This window comes from Saccopteryx leptura, chromosome 7 (genome assembly GCF_036850995.1).
Source record: "Saccopteryx leptura isolate mSacLep1 chromosome 7, mSacLep1_pri_phased_curated, whole genome shotgun sequence".
NCBI lineage: Eukaryota > Metazoa > Chordata > Mammalia > Chiroptera > Emballonuridae > Saccopteryx > Saccopteryx leptura.
In genome coordinates, this window is record NC_089509.1 from 55,968,466 (window position 1) to 55,990,371 (window position 21,906).

A 21,906-nucleotide genomic window follows, 5' to 3' on the forward strand; every position below is an offset into this window, starting at 1 on the left:
ACCTTGTTGGATCCAAACATAGAGTTGCTGCTGACTAGCTTGCACTCTACACAGTAGCTTTTGACATGCTTTCTTCCTGCTGTTCCCTGCTGGATATTTCGATGGAAATGTAGTATGGCGTGTGTCAAAGTGCCGCTTTATATTTGACCGTTTCATCGATGCAATTTTATCATTGCATATTAGACACACGGCAGAACCTGCTCTCTCCACACAGGTGAATTCCTCTGTCCATTCCTGCTGAAATGTATGATACTCTTCATCTTTTTTTCTTTTAACCATCCTCTTCGTCAAAATGCTTTCTGCAGTTCGCTAGTTGACTACTTGATTAAAAGGAGGGAAGTTTACTTCCTGACCTCACAACGACCCGTGTACGTTATGCATTATCCAATAAAAATTTGGTGTTGTCCCAGAGGACAGCTGTGATTGGCTCCAGCCACCCATAACCATGAACATGAGCAGTAGGAAATGAATGGATTGTAATACATGAGAATTTTTTTTTTTTTTTTTTGTATTTTTCTGAAGCTGGAAACAGGGAGAGACAGTCAGACAGACTCCCGCATGCGCCCGACCGGGATCCACCCGGCACGCCCACCATGGGGCGATGCTCTGCCCACCAGGGGGCGATGCTCTGCCCATCCTGGGCGTCGCCATGTTGCGACCAGAGCCACTCTAGCGCCTGAGGCAGAGGCCACAGAGCCATCCTCAGCGCCCGGGCCATCTTTGCTCCAATGGAGCCTTGGCTGCGGGAGGGGAAGAGAGAGACAGAGAGGAAGACGCGGCGGAGGGGTGGAGAAGCAGATGGGCGCTTCTCCTGTGTGCCCTGGCCGGGAATCGAACCTGGGTCCTCCGCACGCTAGGCTGACGCTCTACCGCTGAGCCAACCGGCCAGGGCCTATTTTATATTTTTAACATTATTATTTTTTTATTAGATATTTGTCTGAGATCCAGATGCAGCCATCAAAAGAGCCACATCTGGCTTGCTAGCCATAGGTTCCCGACCCGATTTAAAGGAACCTAATGGATGTACCCTATAAATTGTGCCTTCAAATTATTTTCATAGAGCTTTTTATTCATATTTACTTATTTTTCTTTTTCCTTTACTCCCCTCCTTCCACCCAATAGAAAGTTTGCTCCATGACAGCAAAGCCCCTGTATTTCTAGGGTCTAAGTGCCATGCATTTAGTGGTTCTTCAGAGCATGTTTGAATAACTGGGATTATTAAATAGGTTCCTGGTTTTTCTTCAGTTAGGCAACCTTGAAATTATTTTTGGTGTTCTATTAGATTAAGTCTTTGTTTCATCAAGCCTTTGTGAAATACTTACTATGTAAGATGCTTTAGTTCCCACACTATGATCTTATAGTATGTTACATCCATGTTGGACAGCCCAACATTATTTAAACTAGCTCACAGAGCTTGGTTCTTTAGTCTTTTGGCTATTAATTTGTTCAGTCCACAGCAATCTGATACATTCCTGTAACCTCAGTCCCTAGGTTGCTTAGACCAGTCTTGCTGTCCCTTGCACTTAGTTCCAGGTTGAAATATTACCCCTTGAAGTCACTTGACACTCTGTTCAAATTGTTCTTTGCTCTTTTCCCATTAACTTTTTTGAATGGTTTCTTTCCTGCACTGAGTATGTAAGAGAGCTTTTGTACCCTCCTTTATCTACTTCTTTCTCTCCTCCTGCTTTTCAGCCTTAGAGCCTTTCACTGCATCCTTCAGTCTTTGTGCCCAGTATGTTTTCTCATTCTTCTACTTTGGCTTTCCTTTCATCTGTGTTTTCTCCTTTACACTTATGTTTGTAAGTGCTTAAAGTAAATTATCTTAGATCACTGCTGGTTCTCTAAGCTGTCACAGAGCCAGGTTCCAGGTTTGTTTGTTTTTTATCCTTAAAGACTCTTAAAATAGAAATGGTAGCATTTTAAAAGTTTCCTTGAGATTATTTTTATTTTGTGTGCACAGCTGAAAGAGGTTCTTAAATTTGTATTTCCTTTTTTTTGTGTGACAGAAACAGAGAGACAGAGAGAGGGATAGATAGGAACAAACAGGGAGGGAGAGATGAGACGCATCAATTCTTCATTGCGGCACCTTAGTTGTTCATTGATTGCTTTCTCATATGTGTCTTGACGGGGGGGTAGGGGGCTACAGCAGACCAAGTTACCCCTTGCTCAAGCCAGTGACTTTGGGCTCAAGCTGGTGAGCCTTGCTCAAACCAGATGATCCCGTACTCAAGCTGGCGATCTCGGGGCCTCGAACCTGGATCCACTGCGTCCAGTCTGATGCTCCATCTACTTACTGCACCACTGCCTGGTTAGGCTAATTCATATTTCCTTTTAAATAAAGGTTTGAACCTTAAGGGATAATAGTTACCTTTTTCATAATATGTCTTCTACATAGAAGCTTCTGATTTATGTAGTTAATTGTTATCTTCTATGGGTTTTAGTTTTAAGTCTTACTTAGGCTTTCTATACCTTGGGATAATGTTGGGGAATAGTTTATTTTTTTCCTGGTAACTTTTTTCACGTTTGATTTTGATCTGTATAAAATATATTTTGCATATGGTGTAAAAAAATCAAATTTCCATTCTGCATTTAAATAATCAATTATTCTAAAGCAATTTTTTGTCTTCTCCCCATTGAATTTAGATGCTGTATTTATTATAGTCACAACTTTATATAGTCTTACTTCTAGACTCCAGTGTGGTTCATTGATGTTATCACTTTAACAGAGATTTTTTTAAATTATAGCTTTGTACTATGTTTTAAAGACTAAGGCACTGTTGTTAACTTTTATTTTCAATCTGTGTTGATTTTTTTCATACATATTTTCTTCCGTTTGAACTTTATTTTTTAAATTTTTTTCCAAGTGAGAGGAGGGGAAGAAAAGGAAAGAGAGAGAGAAAAAGAAAGAGAGAGAGAAGGGGGGAGGAGAATTAGATGGTCGCTTTTCCTGTGTGCCCTGACCAGGAATCGAACCCAGGACATCCACACACTGGGCCAACACTCTACCACTGAGCCAACTGACCAGGGCCCATTTGATCTTTAGAATTAGTTTGTAGTCTCATTGGGATTTAAATCTAATGGCATTAAGTTTGATGGAAGTGACTTTTTAAAAAAAAATAAAATTGGATATTTTATTTGGGTATATAGTTTTCTCTATTCAGATCTTTTATGTTTTTTAGCTAAGATAGTTTCTACATTCTTCTGAATAAAATTATTTCTTGGAATTTTATATATTTAGTATGGTTATTTTGTGTTTAGTCATGCAATACTTTAGTTGTGGTTATTGGATTGTGACTATAGAATATTGTACTTCATTTTTGCTCAGATATGTCAATCATGCTTTAAAATAAGTATAAATAAATTCAAATGTATATACTTTAGTGTATAAACTTTTAAAATAAAGTTCAAGTATTTATGTCATTCATCTATTAAAGCAGTAAGTTAGAAATAGTTGAGTTAAAGAATACAAATTTTTGGGAAATGATAGTGGTTTATAAAGGATAGAGTGATAAACTATTTGAAGGTAATTAATTCAGTTAAGATATAAATCCTGTAATGAGATTTTCCTTTTGTATTCTAGTTAGGACTTAAACTAGTATGCTTTTTTATTGGGAAGAAATACCTTCAGTATCTTTTTTTATTTCAGTATCTTTATTAAAACTATGTATTTTTTTTAACTTGGTGCCTTAAACATTATAAAGGAAGAATACTTTGGCTTTGATATTGTTTTGTATTCTGTTTATGGATACTGTAAATAGAAATACTGTATTTTTGACAGAGTGGACATCATTATTAATTGGGTTTTTTTTTCTTGTAATACAGGTTTTGCAGAAGGCATCAGATTAAATCAAGTTCAAATATTCCTTGTGTCCCCAAAGACTTACTGATGATGTCTGAATTTGTTCTTCCAAGATTTATTTTTTGTCTCATTCAGTACTTAAGAGAAGGCTATAATGAACCAGGTATGTTTAATCTACTCTTGTTTGTGCTCTTTTTTATGTGCTCCTTTTTAAGTTCTAGTTAACAAGTTTAGCACTGATAACAAGGTAAATTTTTTTAGATATTTTTTTGCTTAACATTTTTATGAGACGACTGTGAAATATTAAATAAAAACACACTATTTCTGGCTGGGGAGCTCAGTTGCTTTAGAACACCCTCCCGATATGCCAACGTTGTGGGTTTGATTCCTGGTCAGGGCACATATGTACAGGAACCAACCAAAGAATATGTAAGTAAATAGAACAACAAATCTCTCTCTCCCTCTCCCTCTTCCTCCCAGTCTTCCTCCCTTCCACTCTCTCTAAAATAAAGGAAAAAAAAAGCCCTGATCGGAGAGCTCAGTGGGTTAGAGCATCATCCCAAAGTGGCAGAGGCTGCTGGTTTGATCCCTGGTCAGGGTATATACAGAAACAGAGTGATGTGCTGTGTCAGTCTCTCTCTTTCTCTCTCTCTGCCTGCCTTCCTCTCTCTCTCAAATCAATAAAATAAACATTAAACCTCCCCTCTAAATATTAAGTAATTAAATAAACAATTAAATACTTTAATTAAATATTAATTAAACAACCTTGTAGTTGGCACAGTTTGGCACTCTGTGCTCCTGGGATCAAAGATAACTTTTTATTTTTATGTTTTAGATAATGGTTACAGATAATTATCAAAGCTACATATCTACGTATGATGCAGGGAGGTGGAGAGACAGACTTCCGCATGCACCCCCATTCGGCAGTCCCTGTCTGGGGCTGATGTTCTGCCCATCGGGGCTGCTCAGTTGCTGGGCAGCCGAGCTATTTTAGTACCTTAGGTGAGGCCTTGGAGCCATCCTCAGCACTTGGGGCAACTTGCTCAATCGAGCCATGGCTGCAGGAGAGCAATAGAGAGAGAGAGAGAGAAGGGGGAGGGAGAGGGATGTAGAAGCAGATGGTTACTTCTCCTGTGTGCCCTGACCAGAAATTGAACCTGGGACTTCCACGTGCAGGGCCAACAACGCTTTACCTCGGAGCCAACTGACCAGGGTCTGTGCCATACATTTTTGTGTTCTGTCTGTTCCCCTTCCTTAAAGTATGAAGAAATATTACATAGCACCTTCATTATTCCTAAAGCTTTGTAATTTTCATTGTGAGTGAACACTTTCTTATTTCTACATTATTAGCAAATTATACAATCCTTTGTTAAGTGCTTCTACTCTTCTCAGAGTATATGTTGTAAAATATAGAAATATTATTTTGATTTAGTTGCAAACTATTCTGTCTTTGGAATAAAAGAACCAGAGCCCATTGAACTTGAGTGATTGATCTTGCCTTCTGTATGATTTCTCATAATCACCAAATAATTCAAACAAAAGTATATTATATTTATTTTTCCCTGTAGTAACATTTAGCAGTTATAATGATAACGTAGATATGTAGCTTTGATAATTACCTGTAACCATTATCTGAAAACATAAAGGAATGAATGGAAATGCTTTTTTGTCTTAAGATGAGCTTCATGAACTTAGATTTATAATACTTTTCTTTCTAGATAATCATTTGTGCTCAACATAAATTTCTTGTGTCTGTGTAGAAAAAAAAAAATTAAACATTAAAGAAAGAACTTGAGCCTGAACAGGTGGTGGCACAGTGTTGGCCTGGGATGCAGAGGACCCAGGTTTGAAACCCTGAGGTCACCAGCTTGAGTGCGGCTCTTCTGGCTTGAGTGTGGGCTCACCATCTTGGGCGTGGAGTTGCTAGCTTGAGCATGGGATCATAGACGTGACCCCAGGTCACTGACTTGAGCCCAGTGGTTGGTGGCCTGAAACCCAAGGTCACTGGCATGAGTCCAAGGTTGCTGGCTTGAGTAAGGGGTCAGTGGCTCTACTGGAGCCCCACTCTGGTCAAAACACTTATGAGAAAGCAATTAATGAACAACTATAGTGCCACAATGAAGAATTGATGCTTCTCATCTCTCTCCCTTTCTGTCTGTCCCTGTTTGTCTCTCAAAATAAATAAGACTTGAAATGATCTAATCTGTAGTAATGGAAGTTCAGAGATCTTGTGATTTTATAGTTGCCTTTCTTCAGTTTTTATTTCACCTCAGACCAATGTCAGAACTTGTGTTAGAGCCCTTAGAAACGGAAAACAAATGTCAATATTTACTATTTTACTGCATAATACTGAATAATATACAGTATTAGTTTTGTACGGAGAAAGTAAAGCTTTTGGTTTGGGTCCCAGGACTCAATGTTATCTAGAATTTCATTCACAGATTATCTTTGAACTAGGTGTGAGTTCCTTGTGGTAGGAACTAGATCTTATCTAGTTTTGCTTCTCAGTTTTCATCAAGGAGTAGATGCTGAATTAATGAATGCAATTGATGTCCCCTTTCCCGGGCATACAGGACCCTGCTAGCTCCCTTATATGATTTTTTCCCCCATTGAGTTTGAGAGAGAGAGAGAGGAGAAGGAAGAGACAGAAGCATCAACTCTCTCCACTTAGTTGTGGACCCATTGATTGCTTTCATATGTGCCCTGACAGGGCTTGAACTGGGGCCCATGAGGTCAAGTTGGTGCCCTTGGGATTAACCCAACTACCTGGAGTTGAACTGGTGACCTAGGTGCGCTGGGACAACTCTTTATCCATCGCGCCACTAGCCAGGGATATATGCATTTTTAAACCAATTATAGCTAAGCTCTAAATCTCTCTACTCACTTCTTTCTTTTAGATTTCAGTTCCTCTAAAGCAGTTTTTTTTCCTCTTAAATATTCTTTTTCAGTTACTATCCAAGTTTCTTTTTTTCTCTTTCTATCTATACTAAGCATATATTGCCTGGTATTTTAGAATTGTTTTAGTGAAAACATTCATTTGTATGAAAACAGTTATTTTTCATTGTAGTTGCTTTGACCTTTAGCTAACATGAGTCTGTATTTTTGGAATGATAGAGGATGTATTATTTGCTCCACAAGTTTAAATTTAGAGCTGACATAGTTTTGTCCTAATATTTTTACACTACTCTCAATATATTTGATTTTGGTCTTGTTTTACTTTAGGGAGTTATCTTAATGTTTTCATAAATACTAATTTTGTAATGATCTTATTTACATTTATATATCTAGAAGTATAGGGCCCTCAAACTAAATGTTTCTTACATAAATTAAATACTTACTACCTTATGGCATCATTTCTTATCAACCTTTTCTTACAGGATTGAATTCCTGAGCAAGTCGACCCTAGGTTGGGGTGGTGGGTAGATACCTAATTTTCAGATAGAGTCCTTACATTAACTTTAAAAAAAAAAAAAAAAAAAAATATATATATATATATATATATATATATATATATATATATATATATATATATGGGGGGAGGGGCAGGAAGGGAGAGAGATGAAAAGCATCAACTTGTAGTTGCGGAACTTTAGTTCATTGATTGCTTCTCATATGTGCCTTGACTGGGGAGTTCCAGATGGGCCACTGACCCCTTGCTAAAGCCAGCAACCTTGGGATCATGTTGATGATCCCACACTCAAGTTGGCAACCCTGCACTCAAGCTGGACGAGCCTGTGCTCAAGCCGGTGACCTTGATTCTGGGGGTTTTGAATCTGGGACCTCAGTGTCCCAGGTCAATTCTCTATCCACCACACTACCACTGGTCAGGCTAAATTAACGTTTTTATTTATAAGATGTACTATCATTTAAGTCACTATAATTTTAAAAGAATAAAATATTGTTATTTTATCAAAAAAATTAAAAAAAGTTTTTATACTGGTTTTAGAGAGGGAGGAAGGGAGAGAGAAACATCAATTTTTGGTCCATTTATTTTTGCATTTATTGGATGATTCTTGTAATTGCCCTGACGGGAGGTTGAACCAGCAACCTTGGAATTGGGTTGATGCCTAACCAACTGAGTTACCTGGCCAGTGCCTTAACAAAATATTTTTTTAAAAAGTTAATTTTATGGGTTTTTGTTGTTGTTTTTCTTTAGCAGCTGATGTACCATCAGAAAAAGACCTTAACAAAGTCCTTCAGCTTTTGGAACCTCAAATTTCCTTTTTAGAAGATCTAACTAAAATGGGAGGAGCAATGCGGTCTGTTCTTACTCAGGTTTTGACAAACCAACAGAACTACAAAGATCTGACTTCTGGTGAGTAAAGTGTTAGCATAGAAGAATGTTAAAATTTACTTATATTACTATAATTATTAGAAGTTATATATTTTAGAACTTAAAAGTAAAATGTAGATTTTTTTTTCATAAAGCTAGAGGTTATTAAGAATACATTGTACTTTATGGATGAAGCAACCAAGCCCCAGAAAAATTAAATGACTAGTTCCAGTCCTTACAGCTAACTTATTTTGAAGTTAGGATAGAACCAAGTCTTCTAAGTTTTGGTGTGACATAATTATAATTATATTTTTCCTTATTTTCTTCAAACAATAACAACAACCATTCTTTTGTTTTGATCTTTGGTATTGTAACTTTTGGGTTGTATGGTCCAGGATTTTATAATAATGTAGAGTTTAAGTTATAGACCTTGGAATTGTTGAGTGTGTTTTTATATGATATATAGTATACTATTATATATAAAATATTTTAGTTTTTGTACCTTTAATTTAGCTCAAATTTATAGTACAATAAATATATCAATTAAAAAATCTTATTATAAATAGCATTCTTTTTTTTTGCTGGCTCAAATAGCATGTTCGAAAATGGAAGTTTATCTTGTTTTTTGGTATAATTTTTATCTTTATTGTTAATCATGTGTTATTTAGAGATATTCTGATATATTTATTTCTTCAACAAAAATCTTGGGCCTAGGTATGAGAGTTTGGGGTAGAGAATGTAATTAATAAACCTGATAATCCTATTCTTACCATTATAACCTTATGGTGAGTGAGATGACATTAATAAAACCCTCAGACTAAAAAAACATGTAATTATAAACTGTAGTAAGTGCTATGAAAGGGTAGGACAAATTTTTATAGGAGAGAGACCTGATTTCACAGATGCGGAAAGTGAGGAAGCTTCACAGCAGTGAGGTAAAGAGATAAGGTTAGGTTCTAGGTAGAGGACATCTTCCACTTCTGACGATTAGACTAGCCCTTATGCCATAAATAACATAAAACTTGAAAAAAATGAAAGGCACCTGTTTTTAGGCATTGAACAACAGGTAATACAAGACTGTAAACCTTTGAGAGAAAGGAAAAGCATGAGATGAGCCCCACGATTGCCTTGAATCTCTGTCTGGAGATAACTTCTGCTTGTAGTGCTGCAGGCTGGATGGGAACAGCCTGGTGGTCCAACTGAGCTAAGAAGGCAGGGATCACATTTTAGGATAGTTGGAAACTGGAATCTCTGGGGCAGATAGATGAAGGATCCTGAATGTGCTTGGCTAGAGATTGACATATATATGTACAGGATGAAACTACCTAAGGCTTCCTGGAGAATGACTGCTATAGGGTTAAAAGCAGGATAGAGCTCTGGCTGGTTTGCTCAGTGGTAGAGCATCGGCCTGGCATGTAGATGTCCTGGGTTTGATTCCCGGTCAGGGCACACAGGAGAAGCATTCATTTGCTTCTTACCTCTTCCCCCCTTCTTCTCCTGCAGCCCTGGCTCGATTGGAGTGAGTTGGCCACAGGCGCTGAGGATGGCTCCTTGGCCTCCACCTCAGGCATTAAGATGAGGTTGGTTGCTGAGCAATGGAGCAACGCCCCAGATGGGCAGAGCATCACCCCCTAGTGGGCTTGCTGGGTGGAACCTGGCTGGGGGTACATGTGGGAGTCTGTCTCTCTGCCTCCCCTCCTCTCATTGAATTTTAAAAAAAGCAGAATAGAAATATTAACAGTTAAGCAGTATTGGGAGACATTGGAGTTTAGTTCAGGCTATTCTAGGTCAGCCTTAATGAAGCCTAAAACCCTGACAGTATCTGTGCGGAAAGTAGGGTACGGAGTTTATTCCTGCCAGTTTAGAGGGTCTTTTGAGAACCTTAAGCTTTCCATAGGTCTGCTATTTACTAAAACGTAAAACCAAACCTTCATGAGTTCTAGGTGATCAGGCTGATAATTGAACAATCTTCTATAATTACAATGAATACTCTTCAAAGGAAGATAACAGAATCCAGAATTAGAATGTCCAGTATATAACAAAAACCACTGGACATGCAAGGAAATAAGAAATTGGGCACTTTATATAAACAAGAAAAAGAATAGTCAATAGAAACTGACTTTGAAATAACCTGCCTGGCCAGGTGGTGGTGCAGTGGATAGCATGTCCAACTGGGATGCAGAGGACCCAGGTTTGAAACTCCAGGGTCGCCAGCTTGAGTGTGGGCTCATCTGGCTTGAGCACGGGCTCGCCAGCTTGAGTGCAAGGTTGCTGGCTTGAGCGTGGGATCATAGACATGACCCCATGGTCGCTGGCTTGAGCCCAAAGGTCACTGGCTTGAAGCACAAGGTCGCTGACTTGAACTCAAGATTCACTGGCTTGAGCAAGGGGTCACTCGGTCTGCTGTGGGCTCCCCAGTTAGGCACATATGAGAAAGCAATCAATGAACAACTAAGGAGCCACAATGAAGAACTTATGCTTCTCATCTCTCTCCCTTCCTGTCTGTCCCTGTCTGTCCCTCTCTCTGTCTCTCTCTCTATCTCTGTCACACACACACACACAAAAGCCCAGACATTGGAGTTAGCAGATAAAGACATTTAAATAATTATTATATATATATGTTTAAAAAATTAAAGAAAAACCTATTCAAATAATTATAATTGAAGAATTAAGGAATCAGGAAAGAAATATAAACAAGAAAAATTTTGAACTGCAAATCACTGAAAATTGTTGTAGAGTGCAATGATTTAATTGAAAAATTGACTGGATAAGCTTAGCAGCAGAATGGAGAATGTAGAAAGGCTCAGTAAATTGTGAAGACAGATTAGTAGGTTATTCAATCTAGAGAACAGAGAGAAAACAACAGAACCTAAGGGACCTATTAGAAGCAGATTATCAAACATCAGGACAGGAGAGTGGGTATTGGGGTATTAAAAACACTTGGAGAAATTATGACTAAAATTTTCCAAATTAGATGAAAAACATACTTATTGTTCCAAGATGTTTACTGACTCACTAACAGGATAAATACAAAGACTATCACTCCATGTTTATGGGCGAGAATAAGCTTTTTAAAAAGGGGAGTAAAGAAGGTTAGTGTGGTTGAAATGAAATAGAATGTGGGGGGGATAGTGGCACAAAAAAGGCTACTATATTAGGCTAGCTCCAGATTAGGTCGGTGCTCATGGGCCATGTATGATTTTATAAATTTATTTTTTCATGTTTGTTGAGATGAATGGATTGATGAAATATATTTTGTTAACTAAAGGATACTACAAAAATTTCATCTATCTTAGTGAGATAAATATGTGACTTATCATTATTCAGGAGACATTTAGTCATTTCTTAGATAGGATCCTATAAGTTCTTTATTCCTTGTAAACTAATTATGGTTGTTTTTAATATGGGACTTGACTCGAAGAATGGATATATTCCTAATTGTTTAATCTGTGTTGGAGTTTTTTTTTCTTCTTTAAACTAGCTCAGAGAGAGATTGGACAGAGATTAAAAGAAAAACAGAACAAAACTTTTTATTGCAAAGAGAAAAAATAAAGTTCGGCAAATACTAAAGACATTCATTTATATATATATATAAAGATATATATATATAAAGCTATAAATATATATATTTACATATTTTATAGTGAGAGAGACAGAGAGAGAGAGGGACAGACATACAGGAAGGCAGAGATGGGAAACATCAACTCATAGACGCGGCACCTCAGTTATTCATTGATTGCTTTCTCATACGTGCCTTGATTGAGGGGCTCCAACTGAGCCAGTGACCCCTTGCTCAAGCCAGCTACCTTGGGTTCAAGCCAACAACCTTGGGCTTCAAGCCAGTGACCTCTGGATTCAATCCAGTCGACCATGGGGTCATGTCTATGATCCCACACTTAAGCTTGTGACCAGTGCTCAAGCTGGATAAGCCTGTGCTCAAGCTGACGACCTTGGGGTTTTGAACCTGGGTCCTCTGCATCCCAGGCCGAGCTCTATCCACTATGCCACTGCCTGGTCAGGCCATTTATATATAAATATTTTTATAATCAGAGAGATTGATACCTTAATTTAAGATATACAGTCTGCCTAAGAGGTGGCAAATGCTGTGGTAATTTGGCTTTCGCACAGAGAAAAACTTTTTCTTTGAAGGAACTCTCAAATATCAGTGTTTTCTTTTACATCCTTCATAATATATTTAAAAAATAGAAAAATGTCAATAATTAGTAAGCTGAAATGCTAAAATGAAAGTTCTAGGATTATTTAATTATAGAACCTAAACTTTTCAATATTTTTGGGAATAAATTAGTTTTAACTTATACTTCTGTAGAAATTATACTTTATTTTTTAAAATATTTTATTTATTTATTATTTATTTATTTATTTATTTTGTACAGAGACAGAGAGTGAGTCAGAGACAGGGGTAGACAGGGACAGACAGACAGGAACGAAGAGAGATGAGAAGCATCAATCACCAGTTTTTCATTGCGCGTTGCAACACCTTAGTTGTTCATTGATTGCCTTCTCGTATGTGCCTTGACTGCGGGCCTTCAGCAGACCGAGTAACCCCTTGCTTGAGCCAGCAACCTTGGGTTCAAGCTGGTGGGCTCTTGCTTAAACTAGATGACCCTGCGCTCAAGCTGGAGACCTCAAGGTCTCGAACCTGGGTCCTCTGCATCCCAGTCCGACGCTCTATCCACTGCGCCACCGCCTGGTCAGGCTATTTATTGATTTTACAGAGAGAGGAGTGGGGTGGAGGAGAGAGAAGTATCAACTCATAGTTGCTTTACTTAAGTTGTTCATTGATTGTCATATGTGCCTTGACGGGGCAAACCCAGGGTTTCAAAACTGTGGCTTCAGCATTCCAGGTTGACACTCTAACCCAGGGGTCCCCAAACTACGGCCCATGGGCCGCATGCGGCCCCCTGAGGCCATTTATCCGGCCCCCGCCGCACTTACAGAAGGGGCACCTTTTTCATTGGTGGTCAGTGAGAGGAGCATAGTTCCCATTGAAATACTGGTCAGTTTGTTGATTTAAATTTACTTGTTCTTTATTTTAAATATTGTATTTGTTCCTGTTTTGTTTTTTTTACTTTAAAATAAGATATGTGCAGTGTGCATAGGGATTTGTTCATAGTTTTTTTTATAGTCCGGCCCTCCAATGGTCTGAGGGACAGTGAACTGGCCCCTTGTGTAAAAAGTTTGGGGACCCCTGCTCTAACCAGTGTGCCATCATAGGCCAGGCTAGAAATTATACTTTTAATTTCTTAAATGTGATGACAAAAAAACTAGCAAAACAGGAATTAACAAGTAATTTCAGTTGTAATATTTTAAAATTTTACTCAGGCATTTTTTTTTTCCCCAGAAAGCCTGTTCTAAGTACTCTGCTTTGGGTAAATTGGCTGCACAGTATTGTGAGAGCACAGATTGTCAAACCAAATGGTGAAGTCTACAATGTAATTGTCTTTTACCGTATTTTCTGCCTTTCTCTACTACTAATTTTTAGGTTCCTTGAAGGCAGGAATTGTGCCTTATTAATCTTTGTACCCTCTGTGTCTTGCAAATAATCTCTGGCGTATGTTAGATTGTCAGTTACTTAGTAGACTTCATTATTTGTTATAAATGTGCTGTACATTCTGGGGTTGTTAATGCCAAACAGGAGCACAAAAAGATGTGAAGCTATTCTGTATCATTCATTCTATGGTTCTTCCTTGACTAGTATATTTACCTATTTTATATATATATATATATGTGACTGAGTTGACTGTGTTTATGTTTTTAAGGAAACATCTTTATCTTATTTTAAATTTGTTTTAAACATTAGGTCTTGGAGAAAAGGCTTGTGCAAAGAAAAGTCATGAAAAGTACCTTATAGCTTTGAAGAGTTCTGGACTTACCTATCCTGAGGATAAACTTGTGTATAGTATACAGGAGCCGTCTGCTGGCACTAGCACTCTGGGAGTTCAAGGTTTGTCTAAATATTTAATTTGGACAACGGTAACTTTTCTGTATTAAAACAAACAAAGAAAAAGGTGAAGGGATTAGCCAAATTATATATATTATACATAACACATAGATACAGACAACAGGGAGCAATTTCCAGAGGGAAAGGGGAGGTGGAGGTAGGGAGAAGGGGGGACAAAGAGTGTGAAATGGGGTGTAAAGAGACTTTGAATGGGGCAAGAGGGGACACGATGCAGTGTGTAGAGGTTGTTATATTGAGTGGGACACTTGAAACCATGTCAACACAATAAATAAAAAATAAAAAATATAGAGCTCCCCAAATACAACAAAACCCCTTAAACATTATTCATTATTGGAGAAATTTAAATAATGTATCATTTTTTATAAGGAAAGTAATAAAAGTAAAAATTTTCAAGCAAGAAAGATCAGGTTAGCCAAAGAAGAGAAGGCATTTTTCTTAACTGGAATTTGGTTAGTTGAATGTTCTGGTTCAAACTAGTAAAAAATGTAGTAGTTTCTATAGTTAAGAGTAGCCCAGAACTTTAGTAAACCATGGTTTACAACTAAAAAGAAAGAGATACTGGTACTTCTAAACACAATTTGTGATGATTAAATTTGGGTTTTCACTGAATATTTCCTATTGAAGTATAAAGTATCAGGTCTAGATTTATTAAATATAAATGTTGAAGTATGCCATGTTAACTATTACAATAAGGTATCTTAATACAACAAAACTTAGCTTTTGATACTGTGATGTAGCAAAATAATTTTAAAGTAAAACATTATGTAACAACTAAGAAGGGCAACTTTCTTTTTCCTTTTCAAAGGTTTTGCAGGTGCAACAGGGACATTGGGACAACTGGATTCTTCAGATGAGGTGAGATTTAAAATTGAAAACTTTTTAAAAATAGATTTTAAACAGTTTTAAAACTGTAAAGATTTGTGTATATTACTTAGTTTAAAATCTTCACTTAGTAGACAAGTACACTGGCTCTCAAAATGGATTAATTTAGGCACAATTATACAATTACTTACTGACGGAACAATGACTACTACAACTAGATTTTTTTTTTTGTATTTTTCTGAAGCTGGAAACGGGGATAGACAGACAGACTCCCGCATGCGCCCGACCGGGATCCACCCCGCACGCCCACCAGGGGGCGATGCTCTGCCCCTCTGGGGCGTCGCTCTGTCGTGACCAGAGCCACTCTAGCACCTGGGGCAGAGGCCGAGGAGCCATCCCCAGCGCCCGGGCCATCTTTGCTCCAATGAAGCTTCGGCTGCGGGAGAGGAAGAGAGAGACAGAGAGGAAGGAGAGGAGGAGGGGTGGAGAAGCAGATGGGCGCTTCTCCTGTGTGCCCTGGCTGGGAATCGAACCCGGGATTTCTGCATGCCAGGCCGACGCTCTACCACTGAGCCAACCGACCAGGGCTAGATTTTTTTTATTATTATTTATTTACAGGGACAGAGAGAGAGTCAGAGAGAGGGACAGATAGGGACAGACAGACAGGAATGGAGAGAGATGAGAAGCATCAATCATCAGTTTTTCGTTGCTACACCTTAGTTGTTCATTGATTGCTTTCTCGTATGTGCCTTGACCGTGGGCCTTCAGCAGACTGAGGAACCCCTTGCTGGAGCCAGCGACCTTGGTTCCAAGCTGGTGAGCTTTGCTCAAGCCAGATGAGCCCGCACTCAAGCTGGTGACCTCGGGGTCTTGAACCTGGGTCCTTCCGCATCCCAGTCTGACGCTCTATCCACTGCACCACTGCCTGGTCAGGCTACAACTAGATTTTTTACTTGTTTATAATTCATTTCTCTTTGAAAAATTTAGAAATGGGAGCTAGAAAGACACAGAGATTCCTTAACTCCCCAGACTTATGCAAATTGCTGTTGTATGTGCAATGAAATTATCTTAAGAAATTTAGTGAAGTCTAGAGTAATTTATTTATTTAATTTTATGTTTTAGGGAGAGAGAGGCAGAAAGGGAGAGAGATGAGAAGCATTAATATGTAGTTGTAGTACCTTAGTTGTTCATTGATTGCTTACGTAGTTCAAGGGTCATTGTTCTTTTGTTTGATAGTTCTAATTACTAGGATTTTCTCAGTTCAATATTGTAATATTCACATATTTTTTTGTTTCTCTCCCAGAAAGAGTTTTATTTTTACTTTTATGTGACATCCCATTAAACATTTAGCTTTAGTTATTTAATATTCTTTGCTGTACATACCTCTTTCACTTATTCACTCTTTTTAAGAATTTATGGTCTCATTCATTGTACTGTGATGGGACATCTGATAAGCTTACTGTGTCTTTGTTAAGGCCCAGGGCTTTTTGTTGGTCTTGTAGCAGCTATGCTAGACTGTTGGCAGGAGCTCAGTGGTCAATTGAAATGTTGAGGATTTTTTTTTTCCTTTCAAACTTACAGCTGACAAGTTAGAGCTCTCTCTTGCTATACTTTTAGAGTTGATTTAAAGCAAACAATCTCAGATTACAGTTTCATCTTATTGTTCTAATCTTTCAAGATCTCCTTTGGATTTTATATTTATAAGCTGATATGTTACATATACATATTTGTTTAACCTCATGTATTCTGTTCTAACCTTCTTTGAGTATTGTTTTAATCTGACTTCTTTTTGTGGAGTTCACAGTTTTTACTTCTGTCTAGTAAATCTTACAAAGAAAGAAAGGAAGGATTTTAGTGTTGAGAAACTATCTATTGATTTTTCAGGCTTAGAGTTTGAATCTGTTTTTTAAAATCTTGTTTGGACCTATATACATACTTTGTACTGGAAACACATGTAATAGTGTATTCTACTTCTCTCCCATGGACTAGTTAAGGTCTGGAAAGTGTTTCTGAGAGCTGTCCAATTGCTCCCTGGGTTGAGATTGCACTTGATTTATTTTCTGTCTTGTCCATTGAACCATCATCTTCTCTTAGGATTCTATACTGCTTCCTTATGGATAAATAGGGAAGAAGTACAGCCTCCTATAATGAATTTGGGGTCAGGTGGGGTACTGTGGTCATGATGACTGCATTGTTTTCATCATCCTTAATGCCTAAAATTCCCACAACCGAGAGGTATTTGTATTCATTAAAAATATTGTTCTTTCTCAAAATAAAAATAGGAACTTGTAATAGTTAACACAGTAGTTCATTATCTTGAGCAGATTGTTGCAGTTAGAATCAGAAGTCAGAACAAGTATTTAAAATGTTACCTTAGAGCTTCGAACCATGTGCATTATTAAATAAAGAGAAAATAGACATTGACAAAATGATAATAAAATTACCCTTAGAGTGATTTACTATAAATGTCTGTATTCTAACATTTTTATACAGAGTGGGCAAAAGTTAGGTTTACAGTTGTGAGCATGTGAAGCAGTTTATTCTTGTATTATTATTTATTAATTAGTATATTAATTTCCATACAAATAACTGTAAACCTACTTTTGACCACACCTATATAGTATATTTTAATGGTTTCATGTTGTACATGCTATTCTATACCCTACTTTTTCACTAATGGTAGGTTTTGGGTTTTTTTTTTTGTATTTTTCTGAAGTTGGAAATGGGGAGGCAGTCAGACAGACTCCCGCATGCGCCCGACTGGGATCCACCCGGCATGCCCACCAGGGGGCGATGCTCTGCCCATCTGGGGCATCGCTCTGTTGCAACCAGAGCCATTCTAGCACCTGAGGCAGAGGCCACAGAGCCATCCTCAGCGCCCGGGCCAACTTTGCCCCAATATAGCCTTGGCTGCGGGAGGGGAAGAGAGAGACAGAGAGGAAGGAGAGGGGGAGGGGTGGAGGAGCAGATGGGCACTTCTCCTGTGTGCCCTGGCCAGGAATCGAACCTGGGACTCCTGCACGCCAGGCTGACGCTCTACCACTGAGCCAACTGGCCAGGGCACTAATGGTAGTTTTGAACATCTATTATAAGTAGTATATTTTAAAATTTTATTTGTGTATATTATGAATACTTAAATGGTTTTATACTCCATCTGCTGTTGTACACGTGAGATCCTTTTCTCATTTATATAGTTTTTGAACATCTATCTGTTCACAATTTAGAGCACTAGCATTGTTTTTCTTCACAAGGTACAGGCATGCTATGATTTATTTACCTGTTATTGGAAGCCCATGATTTTTTTTTTTTTTTGCTATTGTAAGTCACATGTGATGATGAATACTTACTTATACATGTAATTCCTATTTACTTATCTGACTGTTTCCTTAGGGCAGTGTTTGGCAAATTCATTAGTCAACAGAGCCAAATATCAACAGTACAACGATTGAAATTTCTTTTGAGAGCCAAATTTTTTAAACTTAAACTATATAGGTAGGTACATTCCTTATCGAGGTAGTGCCCGCATGTGGTATTTTGTGGAAGAGCCACACTCAAGGGGCCAGAGTCGCATGTGGCTCGCGAGCTGCAGTTTGCCAACCAGAGCCTTAGGATAAAACTAGAATTTCTGTTCCAATGATAAATACACTTTAAAGACTTATGACATGTATATTGACAAATTGCCATTCAGGAAAATTGTACTACTGTGTATTCTCACCATTGATGTACAAGAGTATCCATTCTCCCACCAGTTTAGATGGAGATAATTTCCTTTCCTAGTGGTGGTTGATGCATACTGTGATGTCTAGCCCAACTCATTGATCTATGTTTATAGTCTTTTGTTGTTGTGCCCTTCTTGCTTATGCTGTCTTCTCTTTTTGGAATGACTTTCCCCTCCTTCGCCTGGCTAATTTTACTTGTCTTTCAGACTATAAACCTGGGGGATTTATAGAACTTTGTATTTTAATGACCATTGCTTGATCAAGGATATTCTTTTTTTGGGAAGTTTGTATTTGAAATAATGAAGTAATCCTAAGCTGGTGTGTCACAGTTTTTCCAAATTTGTTTTTTCTCTCAGGGCTGGGAGAACAGTTTTATAAATGGTTATTAGCTAAAATCTCAAACTTTGGAATCCCTTGGGCCCTGTAGCATGATTTAACATTCTTGCATCTCTTTTCTGTGTTTTAAGGCTCCAGATTTCATTCTGGTTGAGTTTCCAATGGCAGGGGTGAGGATGGCAGAGGAAGAGGATAATGTGGTTTGACTGTTAGTCCTGCTGCCTGGTAGATTATTGCCAAGGAGGTTTTGAAAAAGGTGGGGATTAACAGAGCACATCGAAGTTCTCAGTCAATGCTGAATGACTGAGTTAAATGGTTGCTCTGGAAAACCCCAGACTGGCCCTGAGGACTGATGCTGGACTTGGCAGAAACCCAAAGTTAAGGCTCCAGTCTTTGCTATACCAGTAGATGTACAGCAACATACAGCTGAGGCTACTTTTATGCTTTGAAGATTTGATGGGCTCTACTTGAGAAATCTGGGAATTTGTATTAAAATTTTAACAGGCCACCAACACCATTGTTAGCACAAAGGCTGATGTGCCAAAATGTTGGCTCGTATGCATTTGGAAAATAGGAAAAAAGATAGTAAGTATATCATGGAAGTTTTGGATTCATGTACAATCAATCTTTCCTAGTTTAAGAGAGCTGGAGAAATGGAGTAGGATCTTAACCTTTAGCTGGTGGGGAAAAACCCTGAACTCAGCTACAAGAACTTTCATTGACACTTTTTATTTTTATTTATTTTTTTAAAAGATTTTTATTTATTGATTTTATTGGGTGGAGGTGGGGCATGAAGTATTGACTCATAGTTGCTTCACTTTTTTTTTTTAAGTGAGAGGAGACAGACTCCTGCATGTGCTCTGACCGGGAGCCACCTGGCAACCCCTTTCTGAGGCCAGTGATCAGTCCTAAGCTATCTTTAGTGCCTGAGGCTGATGTATTCCGACCAACCGGGCCATCCTCAGCACCCAGGGCTAATACTTGAACCAGTTGAGCCACTGGCTGAGGGAGGGGAAGAGGGAAAGAAGGGGGAGAGAGAAGGAGGGGAGAAGCAGATGATTGCTTCTCTTGTGTGCTCTGACCAGGAATTGAACCTGGACGTCCATATGTGGGGCTGACACTGTATCCACTGAGCACACTGGCCAGGGCTTCTTCACTTTAGTGGTTCATTGAGTGCTTGTCATATGTGCCTTGACCCAGCAAGCCCAGGGTTTGAACCCAGCAACCTCAGCATTCCAGATTGCTGCTTTAACCACTGTGCCACCATAGGCCAGGCATTCCACCAACATTTTTAAGAAATGTTGCAGCCCTGGCCAGTTGGCTCAGTGGTAGAGCATTGCCTGGTGTATGGACGACCTGGGTTCAATTCCTAGTCAGGGCACAAAGGAGAAGTGACCATCTGCTTTTGCACCCCTCTCCTCTACCTTCTCCCCCCCCCCCCCCTTCCTCTTACAACCATGATTGATTTGAGCAAGTTGGCCCCAGGTGCTGAGGACAGCTCCATGGTGGCCTCATCTCAGGTGCTAAAATAGCTCAGTTGCTGAGCAACAGAGCAACAGATTGGCAGAGCTTTGCCCAGTAGGGGGCTTACTATATGGATCCCGGTTGGGTGCATGTGGGAATATGGCTCTCTGCCTCCCTGCTTCTCACTTAAGAAGGAAAAAAAGAAAGAAAGAAATGTGCACCTGTATCCAGGGCTCCCCCCCTAAGAGGCACACCCCTAGCCTCACCTTGGTTTCACTAGCAGCAGCTGCTTCCTCTGTTCCTTCTCCCTTTGTGCTGTCGTAGTACACCATCTCTTGAGACTGCTTCCCACCACTCCAAGATGTTTGCCTGGTATCCAGGTGATCTCCCCAGGTATAGGTTATGGCATCCAAGTGATCTCCCAGGTATAGGTTATGGCTTTTGTTTGCCTTAGATCTGTAGAAGCCTTTTCTTTATTCATTGTTTAGTCTCTTACTCTTCTTTCCTTTCTTCTATGCTAATCTGCTCCCTCTCCCTGTTAGCTTCTTTGTTCATTTGATGTTATGTTTATAAGGTTAGGAAAATTTTTATTTTGGCATTTTGCATTAGAAGAAAAGATTAAGAGCTTTTGTATTTTAAATCTTTTATTTTTATTTTTATTTTTTTTAGTGAGAGTAGGGGAGATAGGCATACTCCCACATGTGCCTGTCTGGGATCCACCTGGCAATCCTGTCTGGGGCCGATGCTCCAACCAGCCGAGCCACTGGCTGCTGGAGGGGAAGGGGAAGAAAGAGAGAAGGGGGAGAGGGAGGAGGGGAGAAGCACTTGGCCACATCTCATGTGTGCCCTGACTGGGATTGAACCAGAATGTCCGCATGCTGGGCTGATGTAAGAGCTCTTGTATTTTAATGTTAAGGATTTTCATTATATTAAAGTTTGCAACATTAAAAAGATACTACAGTAAATACATAAAAGTAAAATGTGTTGATTAATAATATAGCATGACTTTAAAAAATATTTAATCATTTATAAGCATATTTATATTTATGTAAACTATATAAATTCATGAATAGTTTATTATAATGCTAATTTTGTTTTCCTCCAGGAGGATCAGGATGGGAGTCAAGGTCTGGGCAAGAGAAAGAGGGTCAAACTAAGCAGTAGCACCAAAGGTATAGTATTTTATTTTTGCCTTGTACAAAAAGCTCCTAATATTTTTAATCACTAAGAACACTTGATTGGCTAGTCAGAGGTGTTTAAAAAGAAAGTTATATTACTGTATTTGTCGAATAATGAAGAAACTGTTGTTTGGAAGGTGATTGTGAGGGATCTCAAAAGTAAATAAAACCCTTATATTATGATTTAAAAAAATGTTCATTATAATATTTGAGTCAGAAAATGTAAGTCTTTATGATTCTTTGATTTGAATTTGTTTTTAGTTTGGTTTACATCTTTTTATAATCTGGGGTATGCATTTTCTAGAATGAAAAAAGAGCAAATGAGGGAGAGA

General features: G+C 38.5%; 1 protein-coding gene across 1 annotated transcript in view; it reads left to right on the forward strand.

Annotated features, from left to right (window-relative positions):
- Positions 1 to 21,906, forward strand: part of UBR3 (ubiquitin protein ligase E3 component n-recognin 3) — a 236,238-nt gene that overhangs the window by 46,983 nt on the left and 167,349 nt on the right. The window contains exons 2-6 of the mRNA XM_066345546.1: positions 3,823 to 3,962; positions 7,956 to 8,114; positions 13,894 to 14,037; positions 14,861 to 14,910; positions 21,502 to 21,568. Of these exons, the coding sequence (XP_066201643.1) occupies positions 3,823 to 3,962; positions 7,956 to 8,114; positions 13,894 to 14,037; positions 14,861 to 14,910; positions 21,502 to 21,568 (560 nt within the window). The remainder of the gene's footprint in view (positions 1 to 3,822; positions 3,963 to 7,955; positions 8,115 to 13,893; positions 14,038 to 14,860; positions 14,911 to 21,501; positions 21,569 to 21,906) is intronic.